Source organism: Callorhinus ursinus, unplaced genomic scaffold (genome assembly GCF_003265705.2).
Source record: "Callorhinus ursinus isolate GAN/ISIS: 27379988/994484 unplaced genomic scaffold, GSC_fseal_2.0 scaffold3, whole genome shotgun sequence".
In the NCBI taxonomy this organism is placed as follows: domain Eukaryota; kingdom Metazoa; phylum Chordata; class Mammalia; order Carnivora; family Otariidae; genus Callorhinus; species Callorhinus ursinus.
Window position 1 is genome coordinate 12,195,559 of NW_027397065.1, and position 26,491 is coordinate 12,222,049.

A 26,491-nucleotide genomic window follows, 5' to 3' on the forward strand; every position below is an offset into this window, starting at 1 on the left:
CTCCCTGTTTTCCTTGGCACCCCCGTCTCAGAGCAGCAGTCACACCCCTCTCCCGTCTCATCGCTGCCTCTTTGGAACATCTATTCCAGGTTCCTGAAGCTGGAGGGGCACCTGAGGTGCCTGCTACTCAAGAGAAGTGAAGTAAAGACCCCCTTCCTGCGCTAGCAGGGCACCTCTGGCATTCTGGATGGCCAGCTCCTACAGAGCTGTTAGAACCTCACCAGTTAATCACTGGTGGGTTAACAGACTTGGGGAATTTGGTCATTATTCATAAAATTATTTCTGTTGGAAAATGCGCCCTAACTTCTAATAAACAACCTTACAGAGCATAATTTACTCCTAAACTCAAGAAGGCTAAAAAAGTAAAAAAGAAAAAAAATTAAAAAATAAAGGGCCATATCTGCAGGTGTATCAAAGCTTATGAATAAAGAAAGGACTAAGATGAATCTTTTCCTTGTTTTGTAATAATTAAAAAATCATTGTCCTTAGTTGGTACTTGATGGCTCTACCTAAATTGATTTTGTTCTATGCAGAATTCCAGATGACATATTAAAATAGAATTTAAAGAAGAATCTACCCTTAAACCTATGTTTGTTTCTGCACTCTTAATTCCCAGCAAAAGGTCATCAGGCCGCTGTTACCCCTTCCCACTGTCTCACAACTCATTAGGCAAATGATGGGTACATGCTGGTCATGAAAGATGGATGACATGGATAGAGCCAAACTTAACTCTGACATCTTCGTCTTTCCCTTTATGCCAAATTCAGAATAAGAAAAGACTAGAAAACCATCGGCTGAACGCACATAAACAGGGAATAACTACTGATGAAAGATACAAATCAAGAAAAACATAGTAATTGAAAAGAGAATTTTTTAAAAATGGAGATGGGTTTTCAAAGTCATATTGATAAATGATTCCTGGGCTCTCTTTATAGATGGCCTTTCTCCTTCCAGCGCATGTCCAATGTACTTCCACATCCATTTTCACAAACCCTCTTCTAGGTGGTTTTTAATAACACCTACTGAGGGCTTTTCTTTGTAGAAGACACTGTGTTTAGTGCTTGGCACCTGCTGTTTATTTGAAACTCATGACAGCACAGGAGGCAGTTTTATGGCAATTATCATTTGACACATAAGGACACTGAGTCACACAGAAGCGAACATGCCCCAGGTTGAACAGCTCCAAGTGAGGGGCAGGGAGTAGGGCTTCAACTGCAGGCAGACTTCAGAGCCTGTGTAGTTCCTCAGTGTGTGCTAACCCTGTTTCCTGAGGAAGAACATGAGGTTCAGAGAGGTTAGGTTTACTTACACCAGTTAGTGGTTAGCAACTTCAGACTAAAAATGGGAAGTAAAGCCATCAATGGCCACAAGACTTGGATTTAAGAATGACCATTTCCCCCAGTTTGACCAATGAATGGGGTGTGGTTGCACACTGATTCAGTATTATTTAATTCTCCACAATAAGTGATTTTGTTCAGCCTCTGATGTGTTTATAGACTAAAACTTCACTCCCGCAAGATTTTAGAGAATCCATGCCTTTATGGTTTTTATTGAAGAGAATATATTTTGATGAAAAAATCGAGATACTAGAAAACCCATCATAGTTACTGTCTTCATGTACTCGAACCAGAGAGCCTACTTCAAGTGGAACTGAAAACTGATGATAGTTTATATAGGAGGAGCTACAACTGACAGACACAATCAACTAAAAATGACATGTCATACTGACTTTCAACTCTCAGTTGGTAGCCATCTCCTGGTTGGGAGTATATTTATCTTTAGGCTCAGAGCAGCATCCAGGCCAGCTGAAACTACAAGAAAAAGAGCTTCATAGTTCCTCCCCATGCTCAGACTCAGCTTCCTTTCCAGAAGGTGATAAAACCTACAAGTAGTAGGAACAAGATGAAGAAGAGTCTGGTATTTTGATCGCATCCAAGAGTCCCCTCAGCATAAGATGGCCCAAAAGAACTGAACAGCCCCCACAGATTCTTTTGGCATCTGCATTATTTAATTTCAGTAATTACAAATTCTCTCAAAGCCAGAAAAATCCACCCACATGAAAATAATTCCAATATGCACTGTAAATGATGGTGACTGTCAAGACAATGTTATCTTATTATTTCTGGGTCCGGGAATTGATCTTTCAAAAAGAACTTCCCTTGCATAATTTTAAAACAAGTTTCCCCAACATTTATAAGAAATGAGCTCTCCTGCCGATGAAGAAAGAAGATGTGTGTCAGCATTATCTTGTGGAATATGACTGTACTGGGGAAGTACAGTCTTTCATCCTCAACACCAGAGATCAGGGATATTTTCATTTTCATTTCTGTCTCTACTTCCACTTCATTGAGCTCTCTTTGTCCTGTGAAATCTGTTTTTATTATAGCAAACTCATCAGTAGTGCCGATATGGCCATTCATTCCTTTAACAAAAGTCTAAGCTGCAGGATTCCCAACTTCTCTGTCTAAATCAAAAGATTAAACATTAGCACAGAAGTTAATTCCAGAAGAAGCCTCACTTTTGGAGACAAGACACAAGGAAACATTCATTTAATCTATATTTTTAAGAGAAGATAAAAAAGAATTTCCTATGAAAGATGTTCATGGGTAACCACTTCATTTTTTATCATAGGATGGTACCCCTACAGTCTTCTAAATTGTAATCCACAAAAGGTTGTTATCTTGGCCCAATTATAACAAGGCAAATAGCTCCAAAATCAACCGACGTCAGCCATTCCCATTTTCCAGTGGGAGACAGGGAGATGGAGGTGCAAGGAAGACTGATAAAAAACAAAACATCACAGTGGATCGAACTGTGTAAACATCTACTTTCACACTAAATGCATACATACTTCATATTCAAACTACCACACATGTCTTAAGGTCTAACTATTGGAAAGTTAGAAGCTCCTAACAGCTACTTATACATGCATCCTACACACTACAGGATTAACCAGATAACCCACTACAAATGGAATTGACACGAAGCAAAACTGATGCCAGTTTATGTAAGAATAGCTGCAACAGCCAAACATAATCAAGTAAAAATGACATTAATTATACACTAATACTAATACTTAGGGCGCCTGGGTGGCTTAGTCGGTTAAACATCTGCATTCGGCTCAGGTCATGATCCCAGAGTCCTGGAATGGAGCCCCTCATCAGGCTCCTTGCTCAGCCAGGAGTCTGCTTCTCCCTCTCTTTCTGCCTCTCCAACCCCTGCCCCCGCCCCGTGCTCATGCTCTCTCTCTCTCAAAAATAAATAAATAAAATCTTTTAAAAAAGGATACACTGATACTAATACTCATTCCAGAAATCTGTGAAGAAATGTGTGTAAACGGTAGGAACCAGGCAATGCTGCCAGCTGTGGTGTTAATAGCTGGACTTCTTGGGATTAGACTAATCTTGTATCCTCAGAATCTGGTAACATAATAACATGTTAATTTTATTTACAAATACCAAATTTTAGTTTCTCTTAATAACTCACATAGTGGGTTACTAGTAAATAGCCCATATATGTAGATAAAAATGAATGTTATTTGACTCTAAGAATAAAAACATTGGTCTGGTATTTGGGATAAGTTCTAAGTCCATGAGGAGAATCTTTGGGGTCCACCACGGGTTCTATAGACTCTACTTGGGGAAACTCTGAGGTAGGGCCATATACAAAGGCCCATAGGTGTACCAATATGACATATAACAATGAAATATGGAACCACCCAGGGAACTTTCCTTTAAAATAGGACAAGACGTTTTCAATCAACAGATGAAATTTTATAGAGTTAATAAAATTGAGCAAAAAATTCAATAATTTTGTTAATGGGTAGAGATGATGAAGCTGAGTATGACCATTTTAGAAAAGATTTCAACAGTTGCCATTTAAATAGCTGACCAATAAAGAGTTATATTTTCCAATCCTAATCCAATTCATCTTGCATAACATCTCTGAATACAGTACCATTTTTTTCTACTCAAAAATCTTCAATGCCTCTTCATTTTCTACAAAGTGTTGCCAATTCATTTGAAATTTATACAAAATGGACTTTGGTCTGGAAATACTATCTGTTAAAGTGAATTCAAAAAGAACTAGAAAATTTGGACATTACTAAAACCATTTAAGAAATGTTATCAATAGTTAAAATCTTCCTATATCTAAGAAATCATTTTAGGGTTATATATTATTCCAGAGTCTAGGAAAATAATCAGTTATTTTTTGGAGGTCAATACCTTAATAAAAAAATTTAACAAGAGGATTATAAGAAAGGAAAAAATACTGGTCCATGTCACTCACAAACATCCATGCAAAAATTCCAAACAAAATATTAACAAACTAAATACAGCAGTGTGTATAAAGGATAAAACATTATGACCAATATGGGTTTATATCATGAATTCAAAGACAGGTTGCCATCAGAAAATCACAATATAATTCACCAATTAGTATTAGAGGCAAAATTCACTTGATCACCTCAAAAAATGTAGGAAAAGCATTTGATAAAATTTAATATCTATGATTATTTTTGGGGGGGAAGGGGCAGAGGGAGAGGAAGAGAGGGAATCTTAAGCAGGCTCCATGCCCAGCACTGAGCCTGACATGGGGCTCGATCTCACAACCCTGAGATCACAACCTGAGCCAAAATCAAGAGTCTGACGTTTAACCGACTGAGCCACCCAGGCACCCCAGTATCTATTAATTTTTAAAACAATGATAGCAAGTCAGCAATAGAAGAAAAGTCTCTTAATTTCCTAAAAGTAATTAACAAATATCATTGTACTTCATGGTAAAACATGAAATCTTCCCCCTTTGAGATCAGGAAAAAGGATGCTCACTATTATCACTTCAACATTTTACTAGAGGTACTGACCACAGGGGTAAAGGTGAAAACGAAATACAAAATATATGACATCTATGTTTTATTAGAATAAAGTTTAAACAATTTCTTAGCTTCGACTAAAAAAATAAATCATTAATATTTCAATAAGTTCTCTTATGACAGAGAAAAAGGCAATTATTCTATTAAATTTATTACTATTCTATTCAACTCAAATTAAAATGAATTATATGGTCAACAAGAGCAGAAAATGAACTGAGCGACGCTTGACTGTAAGTTTCTCAAAGACACAGAGAAGGTCTTGGGTAGGTTCCCCCTAAGAAAAAATCCAATGAAAGAACATGGATTTAATGTACGGCAAAGAGAAAGAGAGAGAGACCATGTGGATAGAAGAAGGAAAACATTTCATTCTCAGGAACAGTAAATGCAGGAATTAGGCTACGATGATTTTTTAAAAGGAAGTGAAAAATCAAAGAAAACAAAACAAAAAACCAGGGGGTCCAGTCTAACATGTCAACAGCCCCAGCGGCAGGTGGCGGTTCCACTAGACCTTGTGGATTTACGGGTTAATCTCCTATAGCGTCCAGCACTCTGGGGACACTTGGTGAGTGGTAAACATTTCAAACCTTCAACTGGCCGATCAGCTGGAATCTGTTTTTTACTTAGTGCACTTCCATTTCCTTTGCTGTTCCCAGCAGCTTTCTGGGCGTCAGTTTGCATTACTATGGTTTTCACAACTGGGTCAAAAAACAAAGCTTCTATGCCTAATTACACACTGCGCTAACGTACTTTGGCAGTCATTCCTATGCAGAAATTTATGTTGACTGTTTTTGGTCTGTCCTTTCCAATCTTACCCAATGCAGGCTCTGCAACAAGAATTATAAAAATTTTACATAATATTTGCATGTTGGAACATGATTTAATATCAATAGTAGCATTTTATAGCTAAAAGCAAATTAGACTTAGGAGATCATGGGAGACTAGCAGGTAACCTTTCTTTTTTTTTTCTTCCCCCCCCCCCACCGAGAGAATCTGTGAAACAACAGAACAGTCTGTGCTACATACATAATTAAAACAGATGTTCTCAATCTTAATTTTCATAGCTAATTTTGACAGCCAAAGAAATGCACTTGTCTTTTGTATAGTCACCTATTTTCTCTCAAATGTGTCCTATGTCATCGCCCACTGGGATGGCTCAGAAAGAAAGGGGTGATGTGATGGGAGGTATTCATGCAACAGCAAGAACTCTGCTATATTACTGGTAGGTCAGTGAACGGGAACAGCGATCACAGACATAAAAATCATTTTAAAGTCCTCATTATGCACTAACGTTGCAGATCACAGGTTTCACTGGCTTTCTGTGGTCTTCCATGACAGAACCTTATAAACCACAGAGAGAGGAGAGAACTGTCTTCCCATGCTTCGTGGTGGCATTTGTCATTTTCACACCTGTCAAGGCACTGTCTGATTGGCACCTAAGCTCTCTTTGTACACATCTCCAACACCAGAGCCGTGAAAGGTCTACTCAGCTGTAATCATGAGCCAGCTCTGCTCTCACAACATGACACCCTGAATCCCAGCTCTGCTTCTTCCCTGAGAGGGGGATGGTGCTGGAGCAATCTGATGGAGGCGCCCCCCCCCCCCCCGCCGCTCTCTGCTGCCCTGCTGACCACAAAGCCTGCTCCCTCTGCTCTAGTTCCCTTCCCCTCTGCTGGGGAGGGGCTGGGGCGTACTCCAATCCTAAGTACAGATTGGGGAATACCTACAGGGAGCTCCAAACCCCCCGGCATCCACAGTAGCTCTGGTTGTTTCATAATTACGCTGGGATCCTCTGACAACTAACTCAAACAGAGCTGTTTCCAGCCCACTGCAGGTGATGGTTTCATTGTCCCCAGGGAAGCCCAGTATGGGATGATCCAATCTAAGCCCTAAGCCCTGCGACTGGTTGGTTCCTCTGTGGTGGGAGTTGCCCCGGGTTGCCATGGCCCAGGAAGCAACACTCTGGGTCCTTACCAATTGCACAAGACTCTGGCTATGTTCAAGGCAGGGTCCTCAAGGGCAGTTGGTGGTGGCTTCATGCAGCCTGTGAACTCATGCAGCAATAGACGATGCCCCCCGCCCCTGGCAGGAATGATGCACAAGGAGGAACCACAAAGTCTAAGGGGCAAATAAAGCTCATTCTGATCTGAACGACGGACTGTATTGAAGGGCTGTGATCCGGGTAAGGTGGTTTGAGGGGATGGAGGGGAAGAGGCTGACCTCTCTCGTTGGGAAGATGGTAATGTCTTGGTTCAGGGAAGTTCCATAGGGTTGGGGTTCCAGGAGAAGGCCGTACTTCCAAGGAGAGGAGGCAGGGAATCAGAGAAAAGCTGAATGGACTGGAACACAGAGTATGGAGGGAAGGGTGCTCGACTCTGCAGAGAAATGCTGAACAAAGCAGATCTGTGTGGAATTCAGACACAGAGCATGCTCGGTGGAAGTAAAGGCCAGAAAGGCTGTGGGCCAAGCTGGGTCCACAGCAAACCCAGGTCTTACCAAGGATTGGCCAAACCAGGGCTGAAGGCAGCATGGGCAGTACCGCAGCTGGCTGCTAAGGCACTCTGGCTGCAGAGTCAGAGGTCGGGAAACAGGATCGAGCTGAAGCTTCTGCATAACTTTGGCGCCAAATACTATGCCAGGTACTTGACATGTGTTTTCCCTAATCCTCACAAACTTTTACACAACGGGGACACCAAAATTAACTCTACATCTCACTATTCTCAGCTTAAAAGTCACTTTGTCAGAGTAGACCTCCTTGAACCCATTATCTAAACTAACTTTCCCCATCAGACTCTCGAATACCTTCTTCCTCGTCTCATGTCACTCAGCACAGCTTATAATTTGCTATTCATGAGAGTGATTAAAGCTCCTTGTTAGCATACATTGTTCCATTTTCTCTGCTAAATGTGTCCCCACAGTTTCTGGCACACAGGCTCTCAGAAAAGATTTTTGCACCTTTGACTACCTGGAAAGGAATGCACAGAGGCACCTAGTGACTTGCATGTGAGCTCCAGAGGCCCTTGTGGGTTTAAAGTTTCCCTCTGTGAACTTGTGGCCACTGCATAGACTAAGGTATCTAAAAGTCAGAATGACGTTCATCATCACGTAAATGAGATTTTTTTTTAAGATTTTATTTATTTACTTGTCAGAGAGAGAGAGCGAGAGAGAGAGAGCGCACGCTCAAGCAGGGGGAGCAGCAGGCAGAGGGAGAAGCAGGCTCCCCACTGAGCAAGGAGCCTGATGCGGGACTCCATCTCAGGACCCTGAGATCATGACCTGAGCTGAAGGCAAACATTTAACCCACTGAGCCACCCAGGCATCCTGAGACTGTTTTAAATAAAATTCAAAATTTAACATTGACTAGGTTTTTACTAAAATCTGGGAATTATATGAGAGATGAATTTTATTATTTTACTTCTCTGTTGGACTTCCAAGAAAAAAGAATAGACAGAAATATGCACTTGTGGAAGTCCATCTACTGTACTCACTCTACTTCTGTTAGGAAAACTGTTAAGAGAGGTTTCAATAGGTCCAGTGAGAAAAATAAGGCTTTCTTTAGAATAAATGTGTTTAACTAATACACAGGCTTCTTTACTATGGGACTTCTCAGCAACACAAATGTGAAACTATTCATTAAGGTTCTCCTCTGTGTGTGCAGGTTGCGGGGCGGGGACAGTCGGTGTGGGTTGGCATATTGATACCAAACATTTGGTTCTAGAGGTACCAATGGACTCCATTCCCATTCCCACAGAGAGAATGGAGTTTATCAAGTTGCTCTTGTGTTCAGGTAAAACCAGTATCAAGAAGCATTTGATCAGCTCTGTAGTACATTAAATCCCATCTGCCTAATCCTAGTTGGATAAATCCCGTACACAACAAATTATCCAAGGCTGAGGAAATATAAACAAGAGCTTGTGAACAAGAGTCCCATCAATCACTCTACTGTTAAATTTACCCTGCATAGCAGAGGCTTTTTCAATTTCTGCTCCAGACTGTCTCATCTGAACTGATTGCTCCACAGACCACTAGACGAGAATATGCTTGTATTATAAGAACTTGAAAGGGCCTGGGCCCTGATGAGGTGGGAATATTGGCAGCACGAGGGGGTCTACGTTACAGTCCACACCTGACCTATATATTAACTAGATCCAAAGAAGGTACTTTTATTCTCTTTTTAGGAGCAGGAAAACCAGAGATGCCAAATAATGTTCTCAAGGTCATGTTGTATGTGGTGGGGTCTGGATTTGAACCCAGGTCTTCTAGCTCCAGCTGTTTTCATGGAACGTACTGAGAGACTCTTTCTCAAGTCCTGTTCTCCATGCCCTTTCTCCCCTCAGTATTATAGCTTGTCCCACTGTCCCATGGTCATGCCACAGTTCATAAGGCCTTCTCTGATCATGCCCAACCATGCTGTACAGTTGGGCCATCATCCTTTTTAAGGAGTTCCCCAAGCCCCACCCAAGGGGGCCTCTTAATTCTCTCCTAGCCTTGGCAGAGAAGGGCCAAGCCTGCATTGTGGCTCTTGCCAAAGTTATTTTTGGTATTTTTGGTTGCTCAGCAGAATCTCAGCTTCTTCACTTCACCCATTTTCTCTTCATCAAGACTCCTGGCTCGACTTCCCTCTGCTGCTTAGGCTTGGTTGGGAGCCTTTGACTCAGGACTGAGGGCATCCATTCATGGCTACATTTTGTGATTATTATTCTCTCACACCTCCCAACTGCCCTGCCTCCTCAACCTCCCTGAGTATAGAGTGGGGAAGTGGCTGACAGCAGCCCTAGATTCACAGGGCAGGGTATTCTGTGAGTTCTCCGACAAACATCCTTCATCCACCTCTATCTCCCCAAATGGTTATTCTCATACTCAGAAGGTTTTCCCAGGTACCCTCTTGGTCCTAGGACAGCTCTACCAGTAGATCAGGGTCTCTCTGGTGTTTTCTCAACAGGGAGGTGCTCAGTGGCATAGAATGTCTGATGCCTGCAAAGTTACGGAAGGAGCTGTCAGTGCAATGAGTTGGGAGCACGCTAGACATGACACAAGGTAGCAAAGTTGGAGGTAGAAGAGGAAGAGTGAAGAACGAACAGGAGCTCATGTGCAACCCTTTAGCGTCTCCTGCCATGACTGTTGCATCAGCAAGCCAGAAACCTGGACACTTCTTCTCACTCACCCTTATGGTCAGCCACCTAACACCAGACAGAGCAGATCTACACCCAATCTGGGACACCCATCCTCTCCATTCCACTCCCATATTACTGCCTTTGTTTCCCTAGTTGTTTTTTGCCCAGACTGATGTGAGAGCCTCCAAATGGGCTTCCCTGACTTTGAAATCACTCCTCTCAAACCTTCCTCCTGAAAGCCTTCAAAATTCCAATTACAATATTTCCCTCCTAGAAACACTTTTTTGGTGCCTCAAATTTGCTTCGCTTGGAGTGAACATTGCAATCACTTGGGTGCTTTTCACCAGATTTACATTCTTAAGCTCTACCCACAACTTCATCAATCAGAATCGCTTGGGCATAGGGCCCAGGTACACATAGTTTGGAAGAGGTTCCTGGTGAATCTGATGCACCATCCAATTGAAAAATCACTGCCCTCTCAGGTGAAGGCCAAGCTCTGTAACATGGCATTGAAAGACCTTTATGAACCGACTTGCTTCGACCTGCCTTATCAGCCATTCCCCTCTATCCACCTTAGACTCCAAACATGCTGTTTTTTGTTCTTTTAAACCAGGTTCCTAAACTGGTATGCTTAGCCATGCCTCTGTGCTGGGAAAATGACAACCCATCTTTCTAGATCCAGCTTAAGGAGCATTCCTGTGAAATCATCCCCACTTCCTGCTTCAGAGTTTCATCACTCCCTGCCTTGAGCTTCCATTGTTTCTTGAACATACCAGTTCAGAAATACAGTATTTTAGATGGTTCTGACATCATTCAATAAGGTAAAAATCTCAAAGTCAAAATTACTCTTAAAAATTCCTTAAATAACTCATGAAGTAAGCAGTTTGCTTTAGACAAACACAGTAATATGTGTATGTATGTATACACAGACGCAGAGACTATAACTACGCAGTACTGTTGTTTAAACACTTGTTATACTCAGTAGTGAGCTCACAGTATGGATTTGTAGAGACAGAGACCCCAAGGGAATAGCAAATTCATATGTCCCAATTGACCCTCTTTTTAGGACATTCGGTCACTGAGGGGAATGTTTGTCCAGAGTGTTTCACGATAGGAGTAGGTAATATTTTTTAAATGGGCTTGTTTGAGAAATACCAGGTTAGAGCATATTAAACAAATCCCCCTTTTAAAGCTTTTAAAGTGCTTGTCTTTTGCCTCCAGTGTGAATATGCAAAAAAGAGGACAAAATATATCACATTTCCCAAAGTTATTTGATTACAAAATGTCATTTTCATAGAGCTAGCATTCCAAAGAATACTCTGGGGAAAAAAATCTGCCTTCCTCATTCCTCACTTGCAGTTGCAAATGAGAAGCCAAATGAGACACGACCGTTCTAATTCTTATCCAAAAAGAAGGTCAGACCATATTACCTGGCACGGCTTGCATCTGGGCTATTTTCTAAAGGGACCTCCCACCTGAGCGCTGCTGCCTGGGTGTGGCCTCGGAGCTCCCCAGCAACCACCAAGAGAGAGGCAATGAGGCTGGGACTTCCAATGCCTTACTCACTTTAATGACAAAAGTGTAGCAATTAGGAGAGAGCATTGTTTAGTAATTGTCACCACTTATTTGGTAAAATGATTCAAGTAAATATGTATGCTGTTTACTAACACAATAATTTGCATTTATGAAGTTTTCTGTCAGTTTGATGCAGGCATTCATTTTGAAGATCTGGAACACTGGAGGGTGTGGAAAAGTACAACCTAGATGCGCACAGGTGGGTAAATGTGGACCTATCCCCATAATTACAAGTGCATCTGCAATGCCAAGTGAGTAGAGATAAACTCTCAGGCGTCAGGAAAAGCTTCTGTATAGCCTCCGTGGTTAAAATACGCCCTTCCAAAAAAAAAAAATATGGCCCCCAAAAAACTGCTTAGTGGTCAAAAGGAAATTAGGCCAAATTTAAATTGATTTATGCTGTGCACAACTAACATTTTAATAAGAGGCACAAATCCAATGTGCTATTTGAATACTAAATTCAGATCATGATGCTCTCATTGACTCATGAAGTAAAAAGATCGCAGAGTTGTGTGTTAGGAACCCCGTGCCCTGCTTGGCTCTGTCGGGAGCTGGATGTATATAACCTTGAAAAGGTCATTTAACTTGCCTGTGCCAGAATATTTTTCATTTGCAAAAAGAGAGAGTTGAGCTAGTTGATCTCTAAGGCACCTTTCAATGACAAAATTTTGTGAATATGAATATAGTGTTGCTTGGATAAAGGGAGGAATTGTGGAAATTTTACAGGTGGTATAATACTTTGAACCACTTTAACTCACCTATACTTTTTAAATAAAACTGGTGTTCAGTTTTTAATTAACTTTCTCCTTATGTGTTGCCTAAAAGATATAATTAGAATAGAAAATATAATAGTAATCTTTTATGAAAACATACAAAAATAATAGATGTAGTGAAAACGAGTTCAAGATATGATGAGAAAAGTATTTCTAAGCACCAAATATAGTTTTCAGACCTTAGTCGATTTCTGGAAAAAATATATATATTAGTGTCTGATATATAAAAAACATCCAAATGGGGACTCTGCCCTTTGTTGTAAAGCACCTGCCATGTAGGAGCCGAAGAAAAGAACTGCTTTTCCAATAGATTTGTTTCCACTGTCTAAAATTTGCATATTTTGACCCTAAAACTTGTGTGTGATCAAGTACTTGTACAGGAAAATTTTCTGTTCTTTTCTCCCTGGGAAAGCTTGGAACAATGATCACCTTAATTCCTTCTCCTAAAAATAACTATAAGAAGTCATATTCCTGTCGACATCAGTGGCTTCCTGGTAGTAATCTGCATACTTTTGGAATTGCAATGTACTTTTCAAAAACTTTTTGAACATTAATATATTGTGTAATTTATCGAATATTTAAAAGAGGTAATAAAGCTACAAATCTTCTTATGTCTGGTGTATTCATGATTTTTTGTAGCAATTTACACCTATGGACTACACAGTCGCCATGAGGCATTAATTCATTTCTCTCTCCATCCATATATCTATTTATAGCATGAACATTTCTCAAACTCTAGGCATGAATTTAGCAGAAGTTTTTCAGCCACTTTGGCTAGATAAACTTGGAAGTAATTGTTTCAGAATTGATTCAAAAATAAAAAGCAACCACTGACTTGAAAATGAAAAAGAAAGAAAAGGATCCTCTCCAAAAATATTTCCTAGTTTTTGGGAAATGAGAGAAGGCTAGAGGATCCCTCATTTGAGGGATGTTAAAACTGAAGCCCAGACTGTACAGGGTAGAATTCAGGTCAGCTGTGGTCAGGGTAATGCTTTCCATTGACTGTTGACTTGGAACACGCTATTTCTAAGGTAGGAAAATCACCACCAGTAACTGTGAGTCATAGGAATCAAAAGCATTTCAAATAACACAAGGAACCTGTACACCAAGGAATAGAATTTCCTCAAATAGTGAACATATGCTGCTGTGTTTAGGACCAGGAAAAAGAAAATCCAGCCAATGACTTTTTTTTTGTGCGGACTGGGGTGTGTGTGTGTGTGTGTGTGTTTCATTTTTAATGATTGCTTTGGGCCAAGGCCAAATGTGTAATTTTCCCAAAAGAGTCGTTTCCATTGTCTAAAACTTGTATATATTCTGCATTTGATCAAATGTTTTTACAGGAAAGTTTTCTCTGTGTTTCCCCCCCTTGGAAAACTTGAAACAATAACCACCTTAATACCCTCTTTCGAAATCTACGGTATTCCCTAACCCGACTCCTTAGTCACTATCCTCATTTTGGAAACCATCCCTCACAAGTGACTGGTGATACCAAATAAATTTTGGTTCCCAGACTTCTTAGTTTGAGCTCTTTAATGAAATTTTGTGGGGAAAAAAAAAAAAACAAAGCTTCTCTTCTAAGATTGAAAGAAATAGGAAAATAAGCATTTTAAAATGATTTTTTAAATACCTTTCTTTTCTTCAATACTCTGCCTCAATTGTTTCTTCTGCATTTTATTTTTCACAAAAAATCCTAAAATAGTAAACTTTGACAATACCCATTAATTTAGGAATTAAAATTATTTTGATCTTTTGATTTTATCTAATTTCTCTCTGTATATGTATATATCTGCATACGTTTAGCTTTCGAATGAAGGGAGTAAAGCAATGATGCTTCCTATGTGTAATTAAAGAAACTCTAATATGAAACAATGAGAAAAGCTTGTGGCAAGAAATGAATTATGGCTATACCAGTCCCATGTTGAAAATTACCAGATTATAAAGTATGAGATTAATTGGGATAAACTCATTCTCTTGTGTCCACATGCACGGTGGTAGTCTGGCCCCCATCCAGTCTCAGCTACATGAGTCATGACTCAGAGCAGATCTGGAGAAGTCCCAGTTCATCTCTACCATCCATCCATCCATCCATCCATCCATCCATCCATCCATCCATCCAACTAACTTGCCAGAAAGCCTTACTAACAGTCTACTATGTACTAGTCATCATGCCAGCACTAAGAGTACACAACATTGTGAAGAAAGTCCTTGTTTACAAAACCTAAAGAAACACGAAGGTTTGAACACCACCCAAGAATTTCAAGCATAACTTGAGGAGTCTCTGGAGAAAGCAGATCAAAATGTACCTAGCTGCATAATAGACCTAAACTCCTTCTACTATTCATTCAATGTGCTCCTTCCCCAAATAATACCTTACCTAAGGAAATGATTACAGAGTGTACAGAGAAAAGGAGACATGACATGAATCTTCCCTCAAAACACAAAAATTTCCACAAGCTTTTCTGGGACTGTATAAGTTGATTATGTGTATATTGAAAGCTGTCTCCCCCCACATCTCAAAAAAAAGGAAATCTTTTCATAATTCCCAAGACTAGGATCACCTAGGAGAACTCTCCATTATGTCTACTCATTCCAGACACATTTTGCATTATTACTAGCCTCATCTTACATGAATTCCTGAGTAAATTTAATATATTTCTGGTTCAAAAGGTCTGGGTTTCACTAAGTATGAGAATGCTGGAGTCATCAAAATGATTAAGTGCATTAACACTAAAAAGATTTCTTTTCCTCTCTGTGGCACTTTATAACAGTCAATTCCTAATACTGGGATCAAGGGATTCTAACTGGAAGTAGCATAAAATGTAGTCAAGTATTGTGGCTCTGAAGCCTGACAGCCCTGGTTCAATTCTGGTCCTTCTACAACCATTTGTATGATGTCAGGGATGAATCACTTAACTTTAAATACTTCAGTTTCTCCAGCTTTGATAGGTGGTTTTAAGAAATTAATTTAGATAGTTCATAAAAAGGTATTATAGAGCCTGAATTAAATGTTAGCCGTTACTGTTATTTTCATCTTGGACAAAATGACTTGCAGAGTGAGGAATGTAGAACTTGATTTGTTACTTTTGGGGATGCTATAAATTGCCATGAATAAATATTACTAATCCCATTCTACTAGTGAAATGATGCAAGGAAAGGAAGATCAAGTGATTAATTTGAGCATCTTTTCTAAATTAATATGGAATTAAAACCCAACAAACCAACTCCAAAGCTTTCTTCCTTGGGCTCCTCCTAAGGGGATGTTTTATAAACCTTGGCACTTAAACCAATGGCACATCGATAGACTCTTCAAATGAGTTCAAAGTGTTTCACCCACCTTGATGTTCACAGGATCATTAATCAATATTTACCAAGCTCCTATAGGGTATGTGGAATGATTGTCTGGCTTTCTTGTGTTTCCTGAGCTTTGCAGACAGAAAAACAAAACCAAAAGAAGACTATTACCTCCAAAACCATGGGAGGGGTCAATATCACAAAGAAGCATTGATTCCTGCCACTACACTCTAGTGCCGAGGACTCTGTCCCTTAAACCACACACCATCATCTTGCTTTTTTTTTTTTTTAAGTTTTTAAAGATGCTTACCTCTTTAGCTCATCTCTTTTCCTTTATTTCCTAATGGCTATATAGCAGATTTATATAGTTCCAGGAATCAAAGTAAGCAGTGAACTTTATTCCAAGTAGGGCTAGGATTTGTTCATAAGATAGCATGATGATAAATTTCACTTATTTACTGAAGCTGTAAGTTGGAGTATAAGATATGCAGATAGCAGGCACCTTTCATATAAGTTATACTTTTACTAAAAGAAATGATCATGTGTTGGTTCTTTGGGGTAAAAAATAACTTTTATTAATACCACCAACACAACAAATTTTTTAACTAATAGGTCTTTCAATCTTAATACTAAGAGGTTTTAAAGAAAAATTTTCTTTATAAATTCACTGTGTTCCTGGCTATAGTAAGATATATGTCATTAACTTTTATAATTTGAAAAGTCATCTTTCTCCCATCTCATGTCCCTGATAAAGACAAGAGTTTCATAAATGTAACACAGCCAGATCAATTCTAACAGAAATGGTTGCAAGTCTTATTGGTTGTTTAAATTTTCCTAATCTCTTTTTAAGGGTAAGCATCCGGAGAAATCTCTTTTTGCTAACCACCTTCAATGAACATATCAAAACCATCTACCATACTACCTACAATTTTAAAAGCTACAAAATCTACCCCTATCCATTATGTATGTGTACTTTTTATGAGTACACAGACTTGGACATTTTGGCAGAAACTAAGAGATTGCAAGGGTCAGATATTATAGTTTTATAATCATTCCAAAACTTCGTGCTCCATTAAACTAGATCCAACAGAGAATCCTCAGCCCACGAAACCTATACACAAGGCCATAGGTCTTCTGCAAAATATTCTCCAGGGTTATAGCTTCCAATAAAGATGTTCATCAATATTCGAAAAATATTATTTTTTTAAAAACCCCTAATAGTGCAACTCAAGAAACAGCTAGTCTTCTGATCAATTTCTAGCTAACTGAGCAGACAGAAAGACCCAGGCTTTAGTCTTGACTCAGATACTAGCTTGAATGAAGCAAAGCACCGTTTTAACTCCAGTGGCTCTTAATTCCCTTCTTTGTGAAATGAGAATTTGTGAGATGACATCAAGTTCTGTTCCAAATACATAATTTTGTATATTTTACTTTGTGATAGTGTTATTTGTAAGCTCTGTGGAGTTTACAAGGACTCTCACAAAAACAGTCTCATTTGATCCTCAAAACTGATTTTCAGAGGTAGGTGGAAGAGTTAGCACTGCTTTTTACCAGCAAGTGTGTTACTTTTGATATCCAGCAGGATTCACTAGAGACAATAGGATCTAAAGCATCTTCCAGAAAGATTTAGTTTTCAGGAGTCAGAATGAATACTGTATAAAAAAATTTTTGAAACTGTCAAAGACTTACTTAAAAGAAAATTCTTTAAAAACAAAGGAAAAATGTCATGCTTTGTGCTTCTGCTGATGCAGTCCTCAGTTGAGGGACATAATATTGCTTTAGGTTGAAAATTAAATTTAGTTGCCACTTGATAAATATCTTTTGAGTGAGGACGATTTTCCTTGAGGTATTTGAAATTTTAAAGGAGTGCTAGGACCGAGGTAAAATTGGATTTGGGGGTTTTATTTCTGGAGCTCATCCTTGCAAAATACTTTTATATAAATTGGAAACTAACCAGTAAACTAGTTTACAAAGAGGAGAAAATGGAGCCTTTTATTACTGAAAAAAAAAAAATTCTGAATCCAGAGTGGAATTCTGAGTATCTCTGAGGTCTTGTCAGCCCCTTTACTATATAGGAAGACAAAGAAACAAATTCTCAAAAATATGCCTCACACTTTACAGTTACTAAAATATGGCAACAGATGTGAAATTATTTCATGTTTGCAAGCAATCCTGTAAGGCCAAAAAGGTTTCTCAAGCAAGCTCCCAGTTACTCTTCATTTCAGAGGTCAAGGGATTTCTTGAGTAACTAAGATCCACAGGCTATTGAAAGACTCGTTTTAGTTATCTACCTGACCTCTTTCCTCATCAAAACCATTTTGAGAGAGGTGAGAAATAGAAATAGTACACTATGTGTGTTTGCTCTCTTTCCTTCTCTCTCTCCATGCATTTCCCACACCCCTTCTTGAAGTGTAAAGAATATAGCCAAAGAATGGGGACCCCAGCAAGGAAGGAGGGGAAACAAGGTGTCTCAATGATCTAACCAGGTAACTACCAGCTGGCGGTACAATGTCGTAAATGACAAAAGTCCATATTCAAAACAGAGCAGACTGTAAAAACTTGATTTCACAACATTTTGTCAGTCTGAGTTTTAATTCATAACAACAGTTTGTGTGGCCATTATAATCCATAGTTAAGAATCTGAGACTATGGAAAGCGTCATAACACGTTTCTGTCTTGAAGTAGATGCATTCTATTCTTTCTGTTAACATTTAGTAATTCACGTACAGTATAAGGAAAAATTCTCAAGCAGAATTCCTAACTAACCAGAATAGCTCCCTTTCTGCCCAGACCAAAAAAAAAAAAAAAAAAGTAGAGTTTGATACAGATTTGGTATCAGAATATTCTATTTATAATAGTTTGGATTTTAATCTTTTGGGATATGTGCCTTTTCACTATGCAAGTTCCCAAAGACTCTCACAGTGCTAAGTCATTTTCCCTAAATTCTTTATTTTCTCAATTTGGAACACTGCCTTCAAAGATGTGTGGAAGTTGGACTAACTTTATTTATTTATTTAAGATTTTATTTATTTATTTGGGAGAGAGAGCATGAGCAGGGGTAGGGGATGAACAGACGGAGAGGGAGTAGCAGGCTCCCCACTGATCAGGGAGCCCAAGGATTCAGGAATCAATCCCGGAACCCCTGGATCATGACCTGAGCTGAAGGTAGACACTTAACCAACTGAGCCACCCACGCGCCCCTGGAATTTGGACTAATTTTAATTTCCCCTTCAAAGAAGAGGAAAACTACATGGATTCTATTAGCTCATTGACCTCCTGACCTTTGCGGAAACAAATTATTCAATATATACCTAACAAAAAGTAATTTCTACATCGTAGTTAGAATTAAGCAGTTTTGTAATGAGTATAATTTTGAACAGAAATGAAACAATCTATAAGCATGACAGTGGGTCGATCAAGAAGAAAGTAGTCTAATGCCAACTGTCATTAAACATACAAAAACCCCTCGATTCATTAATATCTTACAAATTCATAGTTATTCACAGCTTAAAATCAAATTAACCTTTTCTACCTCAAAAGAATTCATAGGTCTTAAATAGGAACGTCCAAAGTTATGTGACACCAGATACCAGCATTAGTTCTGATTTGATGTCATTTCTTTAATCAATAAAAAACCAAGACAGCATTCCTGTCATTCACCCCAACCTCTCAGCAGCAAGCTTAAAGAATTTGAAAACAGACCTCTCATTCACTTTTCTATCCACAGATTTTTCTATCCCTATAATTTAATTTATATATGAGTGTCTCCAAGAGCAACTAAGGAGGTGGGCTTGTGATAAACTCATACACATTTTAAAGCTAACACATCAATCAGAAGTTTATGAATATGGTGGCCTTTCACTTATATAGAAAGCCAAATATGAAAGGGCTCTCGTTACTTTTCAACTTCAAACTTCCTGATACTTATTAATATCACTTTTTATTTCAGTGGAGAAATACAGTTGTCAAGCTATGGTTATTTAGAGTAAGATCGAAGCATAATCATATGAATTTTATGCATGTTTCACCTTTAACCAACATCAGAAAATAGCAAAAAGGGGAAAAAAGAGAGAGAGAGAGAGAGAGAGAGAGAGACTGGTACTACTTAATCCTTAAAAAAAAAAAAAGAAAAACGAAAATGATATAAAACTACTAGAATGTTTCCGCCTTTCAGGTATTGCTTTTTTTTATAAAAAACAAACTATTACAAAGGAACTATCAATCTATTAAATTAAGTATCTCGCAAATGGATTGTACCGTAAGTTTAAAATGACCTGTGTTAGAATCTCAAATGCCACCTTCAATACTTGTGAGAAGGCATTTTCTGAAGCATAATCAGATACGAGAACTGCCACGTTCATTCCAGGCTGTCCCGATGCAATGAATAAACCAAAATATGGAACTCACCTTATTGTAAACAAATGGCAAATTGCAGGCACTTTTGAGCTTGCAGGTGTCTAGCATCATGGATTAGATATAAACAAAACATCTTTCATTCCAGTGAGACAACTGCATATTCAGACTTGGCTCTCTTTCCCAAATCCTCACGTGAGAGGCTGCTCACCCCCCAAGAGCCAGTAACAGCCTCTCCACAGAGCACTCACTGCTCTGAACTGCAGCCCCTTGGAACGAAAGAGGAACCCGTGATGCTTAAATACCGTGGCTTCACATTCACAGGATATGACTCAACTCCCTCTCAAACCAGTAAGGGTAGAGTTTCTCCTCACAAAACTGTCAGATTACATAACAAGTATCACATTTGGGGTCTGAAACTGTTTGCAAACTACAAAACGTAAACATTTCGGCTTGTAAATCAAACGTGCATTTTTAAAGTAATTAACCTCTTCCCCGTGGCACAAGCCACAAACGGGAATGAAAATAACCTGGCACAAGGAAAACTCTTCTTCTTGCTCTCTGCAGGGAATTAATGTAAGGTTATTAAATGTGTGTGAACTCTCTAGTATTGCCCTGACAGAGACAACAAAGAGGCGCACAAAAGTCACTAACATTCCCATCAGTTCAAAAACAACGTGTAGAACAAAGCTCTATTTTAATATGCAAGAAATGGCAGTTCAATACAAGACAACAGAATCTCCTTCATGAAGCAGAGAATGGAAATAGGTCTTTGTGGTTCGCTGTTGCTGATTCCCACAGAAATCCTGTCCCACGCTGTCATTACCTTGTGAAGCTTGCTCTGCCTACCTCTCCAACCCAGAGCCCTCCTTTATCTGTTTTGTGAACACTTCTAAAGGAACATGACTAATGACACAACTCCTTTAGTAAATGTGGCAATTTTCTGTGCTTTCTCTACCACCCACTACCTCTTAACTCTGAGCTGTGTTAGGCTTGATCACACATTGAATTATTATATTTATACACCTCAGTCAATGAATATTATAGATTTAGATCCTCGAAGAAAAATCTACTACATAAATTCAGTTGCCATCGGCATGATCAGGGACAAAAAGATGAAAAAGCCCATGTCATTTATAGCAAATTGAAACCACATAGAGTAGGACTGTGCAACAGACACATAAGATAAGCCACATATGTCATTTTAAACTCTTAGTGGTCATGTTAAAAAAGTAAAGAGAAATACGTAAAATTAATTTTAATATTGCTTACCCCAATGTATCTACAATATTACAATTTCATCACATAATCAACATAAAAATTATTAATTATTTTACAATTTTTGAACTCATCTTAGAGATCCAATGTGACTTTTACATTTATAGCACATTTTAATTCAAACTAAGGACCATCGAGTGCTCAATAGCCATATGTGGCTAGTGGCTACAGTAGCTGGCAGCACAGGTCTGGAGTTTGGGGTTCACCCTTCATCCTCAACTTGCAGTTCAAACATTCTCTCTTCAGAGAGGTCTTCACTGACCACCTTAGCTGAGATAACCTTCCCTAATTACTTTCCATTTCATGATGTTTTTTATTTCCCTCATAGTGCACCACAGCCTGGAATTTTCTCATTTATGCATTCATTTACGTTTTTATAGTCTGTGGTCCCTAACAATATTGTAAGAAACCTGAGGGCAGAGACCTTGTAGTCAATCTCTGGCATGGTGATGAGTACATAGTAGAATTTAATAAACATTGATTGGGGTGCCTGGGTGGCTCAGTCGTTAAGCATCTGCCTTCTGCTCTGGTCATGATCCCAGGGTCCTGGGATCGAGCCCCACATCGGGCTCCCCGCTCAGCGGGAAGCCTGCTTCTCCCTCTCCCACTCCCCCTGCTTGTGTTCCTGCTCTCGCTGTGTCTCTCTCTGTCAGATAAATAAAATCTTTAAAATAATAATAATAAACATTGTTTAATAAATTAATTAAATATAGAATTTAGGCTACAGTTTGGCAAACAATACAATATTTAAAAAGTGTTCTAAGACAAGGTATTTATTGGGACACCTGGGTGGCTCAGTCAGTTAAGAGTCTGCTTTAGGCTCAGGTCCCTTGCTCAGTGAGGAGCCTACTTCTACCTCAGTGAGGAGCCTATTGCTCCCCTTGCTTGTGCTCTCTTTCTCTCTCTCTCTCATTCTGATAAATAAATAAATAAATAAACAAACAAATAAATAAATAAATAAGACCTTAAAAAAAGACAAGGTATTTATCATAGAAAAGATATCACTGAACTTTTAGCAAATATATTGAATAACACTTCCTGAGTTGGAAAAATTACATCTTTTTCATAATGTTAATGATCTTCAACCTATAACGTGCTTTATTTTCATATACAGTAGTATAAGCAACATGCTTGTTTCATTATACTAGCTGAAATTTGGAAAGATACTTATAAGAATACTTTGGTCCTTATAAGATAAACCGGGATACCATTAGGATGTCTATTCATCTCCTACTCACAGAAACATAAAATATTCTCTATAAGACATTTGTAGGAGACACTGATATATTTGCCTGACTGACACATAAGTCTCCTCCTTCTGGTATTATCATCCTGATTTTTATTTGGCAAGTCACCCATCTGTCCCCTCATGCTGACCTGGCCAGAGAAGTGGACATGTGACCCAGGCCTGACCAACCAGTGTATACAATCTACAGAACTGCAGTGATTGGGTCAAGAATGGGCACACCACCCTAGCTGGCCCATGACACTCAACACTCTACTTTTGCTGATAACGTGAAAGAGGTTGGGAAGTTTATAGAATGTAAGCCTAGAACTGCTAGTTGACATATGTGCTGCCACCTGAGGTAAGTTGTCTAAAAATGAAGCCAATCAAGAGAAAAACAAAGTCGAAGATGTGAAAGGCAGATTCCTGATGCTAATGCAGCTCCTAGATCTGGCCACGCTATTAAGTCACATCCTCTCTCTGTTACAACGATGAATATACTAGAATATTTACTGCAGAATTGTTTGCAATGTGAAAAAAATGGAAACTGTGCAATTGGTCATGAACAGCAGAAGCACAGTTTAAAAGTTCCCATCCCTGCTTTCCCATTATCCAAAGCTGACTGCTCTTAATTTTGTGATTTCTTCATTTTCCAAGAATATATGATCATATATATGATATAGGCACACACTTTTTACACCACAAAAAGGAATATGCTTTCCATATTATTCTACAACATTCTTCTCTCTGAACATAACTTCTCTTTTCATGGTAAGATACACACGTGTTTACATATATGTTTATTTGTCTGTTTATTTTTTATCATATTAACAATTTTATTTATTTTTAATTTAAAGTATAGTTGACATATAATATATTGGTTTCAATATTGATTTCAGGTGTGCAACACACACAGTGATTTGATAATTCTATATATCACTCAGTACTCACCATGATAATGTTACTGCCACTATACAATGTTACTACAATATTATTGACTATATTCTCCACTCTGCACTTTTCATCTTCATGACTTATTTATTTTATAACTAGAAATCTGTACCTCTTAATCCCTTTTGTCTATTTTGTCCATCCCCTACCCCCCTCTGGTAACCACCAGTTTATTCTCTATATTTATGAGTCTGTTTCCACATTTTTTTGTTATTATTGTGTGTTTGCTTTTAGATTCTACATGTAAGTAAAATTATATAGTAGTTGTCTCTGTCTGACTTACTTCACCTAGCATAATACCCTCTTAGTCTATATTGTCACAAATGGCAAGATTTCAGTCTTTTTATGGTTGAGTAATACTTCGTTATATATAAATACATACACACACACACACACACACACCATATCTCCTTTATCCATTCATCTATCAATGGACACTTAGGTTGCTTCCATATCTTGGCTATTGTAAATAATGCTGCAATAAACATAGGAGTGTATAAATCTTTTTGAATTAGTGTTTCTGTTTTCTTCAGGTAAATACTCAGAAGTCAAATTACTAGATCATATGATATTTTCATTTTTAATTTTTTGAGGAACTTCCATACTATTTTTTATAGTAGTTGCCCCAATTTACTTTCCCACCAACAATGTGTGAGGGCTCCCTTTTCTTCACATCCTCGCCGACACTTGTAATTTCTAGATACCTCCTACTTTAAACTAAGCTTTCCATTCAACTTAAAATGGAACTTTCAGATCCATAAATTATAGACTTTTATTAAGAATAATACTTAGGAATTGATTTGGTAAAAATAACACCCTCTGACTCATACTGTAAATGTGAGGGGAACTTTTTCTATTTAAATAATGAGAAAAGGCCTTCATTGGTGCCTATACCAATTAAACAATCCAATTTAGGCCTTCTGAGCCAGGGTCTAAAAAGTTAGCTCCATCCTGAATTTAGCAGTCTCTTTAAGTCCTGGATCTGTTTTTTTCCCCTACAAGTCTCTGCTGTTTGATTTAGTTCATAAACTCTTTCCAGGGACCATCATCTTGGAGGAGGACAGAACATGCTACTTAACCAGTTCATAAAATGGCACTGAACAAAAAGGAAAAATACCTATAATCTTTTCTTTCTTTCAGCTATCCATTCTCCCAAACAATCCAACCTTCTTTGCTTAATACAATTTATATAATCCGATAAGCAAACATAGTTAACTCCCCTAGCAATATGCCTCCCTAGTCTTACATCTTATAAAATTCTCAACACAGCCTACCCTCAAACTGGGCTTCTTTGAAATTATATTTATCACTGCCACCCTACCCCATGCTTCCTGTTCCTTTGCTCCTTCCCCACCACAGACTTCCTTTCTTTAGTGCCTCTTTAAGTAAGTAAACAATTGAGTAAACAATTCTCAACTTGAGAAATGGCTTTAGGGCAAATAATAATCCAGAGCTGAATTATAAAATCCTTTGTTAGGAGTTCAGAAGAATCTAAGGCAGTGGCTCCTAGAACTTTTTAGATACACAAAGGCCCTCTAAGCATCTTAAGAGCATGCTTTACAAATCCTCTCCATTAAACAACTGGGCTTCTATGAATCATAAAAATGTTATCTTGAGGGATCTCATAGGGATTCTAAAGTAGAGAAAAAGTATACTTGTGTTTGTGGACTCATAGGAAACCCACAAAGTTTCTAAGAGAATTGTTCTGGAGTAGGAACCACCAACTTGGATTAAAAAACTGGAGACAGAACAAAGTGAAAAGTGGACTTTGAACCCCCAGCACTATAGACAGTACACAGGCCGAGAAAGGAGGCTATTTGGTTGCAAATAAAGCTTTTTTTTGTCCTTAGTGGAGTATAAAGATTGACTCAGAAGGCAGAGCCAAGAGCCTACAGAGTGAAAGCAAGAGCCAGAAAGGACAATTCCCAGGAGCAGGATTACACCCTAATGAAGAAACTGGCAGCATGAGCCTGGATGGATTTCTTAATTGCAGTGGGCCAGTGATTGCTCTATGCCTCTTGCTCCCCCTGCCCATTTTAAATGGGTGAGTCGACAGCAGTTTACCTATGTGTGTCTTGTCAATGAAAGTTGGGTTTTGTGGGGAGTGGGGGAGATGGTGGTTAAGGGATACAGTCTCAGTTATGCAGGGTGAATAAGTTCTGGGGATCTAATGTATAGCATGGTGACTACAGTTAATACTATGTTGTATACCTGGAATCTGCTAAGAGAGGATATCCTAAATGTTCTCACCACACACAAAAAAGTGGTAATGGTGAGGTGACAGATATGTTAATTAGGTTGGTTGTGGTAATCATTTCACAATGTATACCTGTATCAAAGTACCATATTGTACACCATGAATATATATAATTTCTATTTGTCAATTATACTTCAATAAAACTCGGGGAAAAAAATCTTTTCTATTCCACTTGCTATTCTTGCAATGCGACTGATATTCCTTTCATCAAGAGATGATGGGAGGTTCCTTCTCCTTGAACAGAATTATGACTATAGCAGAAATGATGTTATGTGACTTCTGAAGATAGGCCATAAAACCTGTCTCACAATCTGTTGGGTCCTGGAGGGCTTGCTCTTAGAATCCAGCCACCATACCATAAGAAAGCCCAAGCAGCCCATGGAGAGGCTCACCTGGAGAAAAACCAGGTCTATACCCCAGTTCAGCTCCTTGCCCATGGGCAACACCAACTTTGAATAAACCACCCTGAAAAGTGGAACTTCTAGGCCCCAACTGAGTGATGTTGCAGGGAGTAGAAACAATTTCATCTTGCCAAGCCCTGCCCAAATTGCATATTGATAAACAATATAAATGACTGATGCTGTCTTAAGCCACCAACCTTGGGTCAGTCTGTTATGCAGTGATATATAACTGAAGTACCTTCTTACTGCTTTCCTTGCATGCTGCCTTCTATTTCTCCTCATTCCCCATGAACGTTCTAGAAGATAAAGCTGATCAAGTTATGTCCCAGAATCCCCCCCACCTACCTTTCTTTCTTTTTCTTTCTTTCTTTCTTTCTTTCTTTCTTTCTTTCTTTCTTTCTTT

The 26,491-nt window shown here is 38.7% G+C and overlaps 1 protein-coding gene across 20 annotated transcripts in view; it reads right to left on the minus strand.

Moving 5' to 3' along the window:
* Positions 1-26,491, minus strand: part of MCTP1 (multiple C2 and transmembrane domain containing 1) — a 504,318-nt gene that overhangs the window by 309,909 nt on the left and 167,918 nt on the right. Inside the window, exon 1 of one of the 20 annotated variants that reach the window (XM_073888249.1) lies at positions 20,031-20,238. The exons of the other annotated variants lie outside the window; for them this stretch is intronic. Within the exon in view, the coding sequence (XP_073744350.1) occupies positions 20,031-20,090 (60 nt within the window). The 5' untranslated portion in view covers positions 20,091-20,238. Of the gene's footprint in view, positions 1-20,030; positions 20,239-26,491 lie in introns of those variants that run through there. 20 annotated transcript variants of the gene reach the window in all.